General features: G+C 52.3%; 2 protein-coding genes across 2 annotated transcripts in view; both read right to left on the reverse strand.

Annotated features, from left to right (window-relative positions):
* The window catches only part of PLEKHG4 (pleckstrin homology domain containing, family G (with RhoGef domain) member 4), an 11,706-nt gene extending 10,717 nt beyond the window's left edge, over nucleotides 1–989 (reverse strand). The window contains exons 1-2 of the mRNA XM_011932063.1: nucleotides 875–989; nucleotides 365–414 (exon numbers count right to left, since the gene is read on the reverse strand). The gene's annotated coding sequence lies outside the window, so the exon portion shown is untranslated. The remainder of the gene's footprint in view (nucleotides 1–364; nucleotides 415–874) is intronic.
* Nucleotides 990–6,075: 5,086 nt separating this feature from the next.
* The window catches only part of SLC9A5 (solute carrier family 9, subfamily A (NHE5, cation proton antiporter 5), member 5), a gene marked incomplete at its 5' end in the record, with an annotated part of 24,165 nt that continues 21,873 nt past the window's right edge, over nucleotides 6,076–8,367 (reverse strand). The window contains one exon of the mRNA XM_011932134.1: nucleotides 6,076–7,504. Within this exon, the coding sequence (XP_011787524.1) occupies nucleotides 7,032–7,504 (473 nt within the window). The remainder of the gene's footprint in view (nucleotides 7,505–8,367) is intronic.

Consider the following 8,367-nt stretch of genomic DNA (forward strand, 5'->3'; position numbering starts at 1 on the left):
GGTGGCGGGGAGAGCACTGCGGGACGGGGAGGGGTGGGGGCTCCCAGGGGCTTCCGCGGCTGAATGAGCAGACGGAGCAGACGGGAGGGGAAGGCCTTCTGTGTAGAGAAGCGGGACGCTGCCTCGGCGCGGGCACCCAAAGACAGGTAGCATGATCCCCCGCGGGATGGGGCTGCCATCGGGTTGGGAGTGAGACCAATGGGTGGAGCTGACCCAGGCCTGCCAGAGTCCCCCAGATCCTCCACCCCTTTGCCATCCCTGGCACCCCCTTACCCCCTTCTCCACAAAGTCCAATGCAGGAGACTGGTGCTGAGGTGGGGTGGTGAGCCAGAGCACCCAGCCCAGGCCTGGCTTCTCCACTTACCTGCTGGGGGCTCTCCAGGAACTCTGCTCTTTGAGCGTCACCCTCCTCACCTGTAAAAATGGAAAGTCATTTTTCTCCTGGGGTTGCCATGAGGACTGGGGAAGACTCCCTATCTTATACGTCCACCTGCTGCCAGCACTCAGGCTGTGTTGGTGCCCTGCCCCCTCATTTCACCCCCAGTCAGGGAATCCTGAACTGATGAAAGTCACTTGGGCAGCTGTGTGATTTAAGTTCCCTTTGGGGCATGTGGGTCTGGCCTCACACTCCCCAGAATTTGTGGGAAGATTATGGGAAGGTCAGCTCTGTGACCAGGAGAAGACCCTGAGCCCCAAGGTGTGCGCAGGCCCATGGTCCCTGGGGAGAGAGGGCACCCGGTGCTACGGCTTCCCTGGCTGTAAGGCAGGCGCCTATTTCACGAATGTGGGGATGACAACAGGCACAGTGGGACCAACAGCAGTCTCCCCACCCAGCCCAGCCCAGCCCCCAGAGTCCAGACTTTCAGGCAGCTACCGAGGAGCCTTCTTGAGCAGGTCTGGCTGCCAGAGGGGAGCCTTGGAGTTGTCCTGCTGCATCCCTAACTCCCAGCCAGACCTCTCTTCCCACCCTGCTGGCTTCAGAAAGCATCTTCCAACCTTGGCTTCCTCCCCAGTTCTGTCCCAGGGCTACCCCCACTGAGTCACTGCCTTCTGCTCCCTCCCTCCCTCCCCCTCTGCTGCCCACTGGCACCCACCAGCCAAGGCCCCCAGGAGCCCTAAGAGCCGGAGGGAACCTACTGGCAGGCACACATACCCCTGTGAATGCCAGAGGCAAAGAAAAGCCTCAAGCCACAGGCTATAGCTGACCCTGGCACCCTGGGCACAGCAGGCAGATTCAGGGGAGGTACAGCCACACTGAGATGGAGGCAGGGCTAGGCCCTGGTTTCTCCACTCCACAGAGAATGTGCATTGTAAGCTTCATGGAAACAGAGACGGTATGTTATCCACTTCTGTCCTTCCAGTATCCAGCACAGGGCCTGGCACAGAATAAATGCTTTGGGGCGCTTGACACTCATCACACTACCCCTGCCCTCCTGAGGCTCCACATCTATGTATCAGATGGAAACCAGAGTCACAAATGGAGACAGATTCAGAGACTCAGCCTGAAAGGAGACAGAAGAGGCAGAGAGCTACAGGTTGCATGGCCCCAGGATGGCAAAGGTACGGATAGAAATGAGGACACACTGAGGCCTAGTGGGGAATATTGGGGAGCTGGGCCTGAAGCCAGCCAGGGGTGGCTGACCACAGCAGGCTTTGTGGGCTGAGCTTGCAGGACTGAGCAGTGACTCATAGGGCCCATCTCTGTGGCTCTCCTGGCAGCAGAATCAACTCACAGCAGCCTTTTCCACTGAGATCATAAAATGGGAATGGGCCTCCCTCCCCTGACCCTTCCCCAACTCTCCCTCAGCCTCCTATTTCTTGCTGACATGACTCAATCAAAAATTAAATGGGCTGGGCACAGTGGCTCATGCCACAAAATCCCAGCACTTTGGGAGGCCAAGTCAGGCAGATCACCTGAGGTCGGGAGTTCCAGACTAGTTTGGCCAACATGGCAAAACCCTGTCTCTACTAAAAATACAAAAATTAGCCAGATGTGGTGGGGGGCTCCTGTAATCCCAGCTACTTGAGAGGCTGAGGCAAGAGAATTGCATGAACCCCGGAGGCAGGGGTTGCAGTGAGCCAAGATCACGCCACTGCACTCCAGCCTGGGTGACAGAGCGATACTGTCTCATAAATAAATAAATAAATAAAAATTGGGAGAGGGCTCTGGGCCTCACTGGGCCTGGTGACAACAGACCCATAGTCATTCACCTTGCACACCCCTCTTCAGTACTACCTCAAATACTGAGGGCAACAAATACCCCAGAACTTCCAGACCTCACTTGCCTTTGACCTAAATAAACTCCAAACTCTTTGGTATGACAGTCAAGGCCACTTAGAAGCATCACAGCCTTCCCATCTACCTCCCAGACTGGCCTGGAAAACAAATCTGATTACTAGTCTAGTCTCACACTGGCTCCTCTTCTTGAAGGCCCATGCCCATCTCCCCTAATCAAAATCCTTCCTCCTTTGAGGCCTGGGTGCAGCACCTCCTTCACGAAGCCTTCCCCAGCCAAGTTCTTTCAGCTCAGGCCACCCTGCCCAGTCACATAGCAAGGACCCATGGATGAGCGCTTGATGCACTTGCTCTCCTGCATCCAAGACACCTGCCTGCCTCGCCATCAAACCCACCCTGCTCATCTGCCCCCTGACTGCAACCTCCGCCTCCCAGGCTCAAGTGATTCTCCTGCCTCAGCCTCCGCAGTAGCTGGGATTACAGGCATGCACCACCATGCCCAGCTAATTTTTGTATTTTCAGTAGAGGTGGAGTTTCAGCATGTTGACCAGGCTGATCTTAAACTCCTGACCTCAAGGGATCCACTCGGTTCGGCCTCCCAAAGTGCTGAGATTATAAGCGTGAGCCATCGCACCCAGCCTGACAAATAATGACATTTATGATCCCTTACCTTGAGCCAGGCCATGGGTAGATTCTTCCCATTAAATTTTATCATTTAGTCCTGACAGCAGCCTTATGAAGTGAGTATGATTATCTCATTTGAGAGATGAGGACACTGAGGCTCAGAGAGAGCATGTAACACACCCAGAATGACACTGGTGAGTGACAGCTGGGGCTGTTGACTTGAAACTGTTGACTACGGCTGGGCACAGTGGCTCACACCTGTAATCCCAGCACTTTGGGAGGCAGAGGCGGGTGGATCACCTGAGGTCAGAAGTTTGAGACCAGCCTGGCCAGCAATGGCAAAACCCTGTTTCTACTAAAAATACAAAAAATTAGCCGGGCGTGGTGGCGGGCACCTGTAATCCCAACTACTTGGGAGGCTGAAGCAGGAGAATTGCTTGAACCCGGGAGGCAGAGGATGTGGTCAGTCAAGATCATGCCACTGCACTCCAGCGTGAGTGACCTGAGTGACAGAATGAGACTGTCTCAAAATAAATAAATAAATAAATAAAAATGTAAAAAATAAACTGTTGACTACTAGTTAACTACAAGGCCTTATCACTGTGGACTGTGCACAACCTGAAGGCAAAGCCCAAGTCACTCTTCCTTCTCATCACACCTTCCCTGCGCATAATGCAGAAAAAGTAAAGGTAAGTTGGCTAAAAGTATAACCTTCCAAGTGTCTCAGAAGTCCTTCAGATCCAGAGAGCCAGAAAGTAAGTTAGTTATTACCTAGGGCTGAGGAGGGCCAGGGAGGAGGACTGACTGCTAATGAGTACAGGCTTTTTTGGGGGGATGATGAAAATGTTCTAAACTTAGATTGTGGTAAGGGCTGCATAACCCTATGGGTATATTCAAAACGCTGAACTGTACACTTTAAATGGGTGAATTTTTATGGTATGTGACTTTATATCTCAAATGTATAGATATATATGGTTTTTGTTTTTGTTTTTGTTTTTGTTTTTGAGATGGAGTCTTGCTCTGTCGCCCAGGATAGACTGCAGTGGTGCGATCTCGGCTCACTGAAACCTCTGCCTCCGGGGCTGAAGCAATTCTGGTTCCTCAGCCTCCCAAGTAGCTGGGACTAAAGTCACAAGTCATCATACCCAGATAATTTTTTGGATTTTTGGTAGAGACAGGGTCTTGCTATGTTGCCCAGGCTAGTCTTGAACTCCTGGCCTCAAGCAAACCACCTGCCTTGGCCTTCCAAAGAGCTGGGATTACAGGTATGAGCCACTGTGCCCAGCTCTCAAAGATTTTTTTTTTTTTTTTTTTTAAGATGGAGTCTCTCTATGTCCTCCAGGCTGGAGTACGGTTGCATGATCTCAGCTCATTGCAACTCCACCTCCTGGGTTCCAGCGATTCTCCTGCTTCAGCCTCCCGAGTAGCTGGGATTACAGGTGAGCGCCACCATGCCTGGCTAATTTTTGTTATTTTTAGTAGAGACGGGGTTTCACCATGTTGGCCAGGCTAGTCTCAAACTCTTGACCTTAGGTGATCCACCTGCCTCAGCCTCCCACAGTGCTGGGATTACAGGTGTGAGCCACCGTGCTGGGCCAAATATTTTTTTTTTCTTGTAAGTCATTTAGACACCAGTGGAATTGGATTTGGGACTGCTTTTATCTAGGGATTTCTTTTCTTTTGTTTGAGATGGAGTTTCACTCTTGTTTCCCAGGCTGGAGTGCAATGGTGTGATCTCAGCTCACCACAACCTCCGCCTCCGGGGTTCAAGCTATTCTCCTGGGTTCAAGCAATTCTCCTGCCTCAGCCTTCCTGAGTAGCTGGGATTATGGGCATGCACCACGACGCCCAGCTAATTTTGTATTTTTAGGAGAGACAGGGTTTCTCCATGTTGGTCAGGCTGTCTCGAACTCCCGACCTCAGGTGATCCGCTCACCTCAGCTTCCCAAAGTGCTGGGATTACAGGTGTGAGCCATCGCACCTGACCATCTAGGGATTTCTGTTCATGTTTCTGGACCCCACACTATCTGCTTTGCATCATAAACACTCAGAGATGGCCAGGTGAGGTGGCTCACACCTGTAATTCCAACTCTAGGGGAGGCCAAAGCAGGAGGATTATTTGAGGTCAGGAGTTCAAGAACAGCCTGGGCAACGTTGTGAGACCCTACCTCCAAAAAAAAAAAAATTTACACACACACACACACATATATATGTGTGTGTGTGTATATGTGTGTATATGTGTGTGTGTGTGTATATATATATGTATATATATATGCCAGGTGCAGTGGCTTACACCTGTAATCCCAGCACTTCGGGAGGCTGAGGCAGGCAGATCGCTTGAGGTCAGGAGTTCGAGACCAGCCTGGCCAACATGGTGAAACCCCATTTCTACAAAAAATACAAAAAATTAGCCAGGCATGGTGGCATGTGCCTGTAGTCCCAGCTACTTAGGAGACTGAGACAGAATTGCTTGAACCCGGGAGGTGGAGGTTGCAGTGAGCTGAGATCACGCCACTGCACTCTAGCCTGGGTGACAGAGTGAGATCCTGTTTCTAAAAATAAATAAATATAATAAAAACAAAAATTAAAAATTTAGCAGGCATGGTGGTACACACCTGTAGTCCTAGCTACTTGGGAGACTACACCGAGAATATTCCTAGAGCCCAGGGGTTCCAGGCTGCAGTGAGCTGATTGTGACACTGCACTCCAGCCTGGGTGATAGAACAAAATCCTGTTTCCAAAAATAAAAAATAAACACTAGGGATAACCAAATCCCGTGAGCCCTTGAGATTGCCTTCCCATCTGTTATGTGCAAAAGGCCATCTATGTTCATGTGTCCTGTACCTGCATCCAGGTTTTCAAGAAATGCTCATCTGGTCCTACGTATGTGAGGTGCTGCATCAGGGCAGCTTGGCACCTGACCTCTGGGGTCTTTCCCTGCTAGCCTTTCTCATTTTCTAGACTTCTAGTTCTGTAACTCCATGCCAAAACAGTGATCCCCTCAACCACCATGGCAGGACCCCTGCTAAGGGGACAATATTGGGAAAGTATTGGGGAACACATGACGGGACCAGAAGGATGAACAGTCCTGCTTAGGATTCCCCTCCGTTCTCAATCCCTGGGGCAGGCATTTGGGTTCTCACCTCCTTCACCAGATGCCCCTGTTGTTGCCGCCCACCCTAAGAACGCTCTGACACATGGACACAAGACACCCATCCATCTGAGAGATGTTTAATGTATCTTAGGTTCAAGGTACAAAATACAAGGCAGGTGCTGACCCTTGGAAAGTCACCTGCTGTCAGCCCCTGCTTAGCCAGGCATCCCAGCCCCCAGAGCAGTGGAGCAGTGGCCCTGAGATGCTGGGTTCCTTCTCTGTTTGGGGAATGTTCAGGTAGTGACATTGCAGCCCAGAGGCCACTATGTCCCCTCCTCAAAAAACCCAGACCCAAGGATCAGAAAGGTCCAGACTTAGACCACAGCAGCAGATCCCAGGTGACCCCAGTTAAGCAACAGGCCTGAACTGAAGCCTGGCCCAGCCTCCTGGCCTTGGTCTTGGAAAAGGAGGAACTATTACCCCAATACCTGGCAGCAAAGGGAAGGGACTAAAGTGGGATGTGGAGACAGAAGTTCCCACTGCCCTTAAAAAATGGACTATGGGTAGCTGACCCAACAGGGCAGCAAAGCCCAAGGGTGAGGCCTGCCCCACCTCCCACCCCGGTTCCACTCACGGAGCCTCACTGCCAGGACACCACTGACCCAGTGCTGGGGAGGGAGTAGGGGCAGGGAAGGCTGGCATCCACTGAAGAATAGGGATGATGCCCTTGCTTTGGGAGCAGGAGCAGCTGCCTACAGAGTCCCTGGAAAAACCCACTAGGGAAGGGAGAGCAGCAACCCAAGTCTCTGGGCCTAGCCCGTAGAAGGCCTGGACTGGGGCCTGAGCCAGAGTAGAGGCCTTACTGGAACAGAAAGTGGCAGGGGTTAGGAGCAGGGAGGTGGTGAGAAAGGCCCCTGTGAAGACCAGCTCAGGTGACCCCTCTAGCCCCAAGGAAGCCCAATTACTACTTCAACCCAGGCCCCTCTGGCCCCATGTCAAGTTGCAAGGGCTCTACCCGTTGCCCAGGGAGCATTTCCTGCAGGGATTCCACCTTCTGCTCCTCCCCGAGACCCTGGGCTACAGCCGGCTGCCTCTGTTGAACTGGATGCACCAGTGGGAGGTAGCGGTGCCTGGGCTGAGATGGGTGTGGTCCTTGTGGCCCATGAGGGGCTGCAGCTCTTGCTGCTGCGGGAGGTCGGCGCTGCTCTCACTGCGGGAGCGGCCAGCCTTGGCCAGGCTTGGGGGGAAGGCAAAGCTAGGGCGTGGATCAGAAGGCAGGTGGAGAGGGGCCTGGGGCTCTTCAGCGCCCTGTGGATGGGGAGGCAGGCAGGTCAGAATTGGGGCCTGGTTACAGGGAGGGGACGCTAGGCTCTCCAGGGATGAGATGCTCTGGTTCCAACCGGTCTGCATGTCCACAGGCACAATCTTGGTGGTTTCCGAGGACACGTACACTGCCAGGTCCCCCTGCCCACTCTTCCAGGGGAGCTCCTTCTCTGCACAGGTTGGGGAGGGGGGAATGATTCGTGGGCTTGGGCACACCTCAAGGTTTCCTGAGGACAGAGAGTACACATGAACTCATTGCCAATACAGTGGAAACCTCAAGTATAAGCACATTCTCATAAATTCATGCCACAGTTGCCATCTGCCGTCCATTTGTGCAATTATCTGATGAATGTCTTGCTGAGGGGAAGTACCACAGCCTGTTTTACTCTCCACTGTGTCCCCAACACCTAGCACAGGCCGGGCACACAGTAATTGCTCAAGAAATCAAACATTATTTTCATAGAACAAATGAAAATAAGGAAAGTCGGCTGAGCACCATGGCTCATGCCTGTAATCCCAACACTTTGGAAGGCCAAAGTGGTGGATCACCTGAGCTCAGGAGTTAGTGACCAGCCTGGCCAACATGATGAAACCCCGTCTCTACTAAAAATACAAAAATTAGCCGGGTGTGGTGGCGCATGCCTGTAATCCCAGATACTCGGGAGGCTGAGGCAAGAGAATCGCTTGAACCCAGGAGGCAGAGGTTGCAGTGAGCTGCAATCTCGCCACTGCACTCCAGCCTGGGTAAAAGAGTGAGACTCTATCTAAAAAAATAAATGGTCAGGTGTGGTGGCTCATGCCTGTAATCCCAGCACTTTGGGAGGCCGAGGCAGGTGGATCACAAGGTCAGGAGATCGAGACCATCATGGCTAACACGGTGAAACCCCGTCTCTACTAAAAATATAAAAAATTAGCCAAGCACGGTGGTGAGCGCCTATAGTCCCACCTACTTGGAAGGCTGAGGCAGGAGAATGGCGTGAACCCAGGAGGTAGAGGTTGCAGTGAGCCGAGATCGCGCCACTGCACTCCAGCCTGGGCAACAGAGCAAGACTCCATCTCAAAAAAAAATAAAATTAAATAAATAAATAAA

This window comes from Colobus angolensis, unplaced genomic scaffold (genome assembly GCF_000951035.1).
Source record: "Colobus angolensis palliatus isolate OR3802 unplaced genomic scaffold, Cang.pa_1.0 Scaffold93, whole genome shotgun sequence".
Lineage (NCBI taxonomy): Eukaryota > Metazoa > Chordata > Mammalia > Primates > Cercopithecidae > Colobus > Colobus angolensis.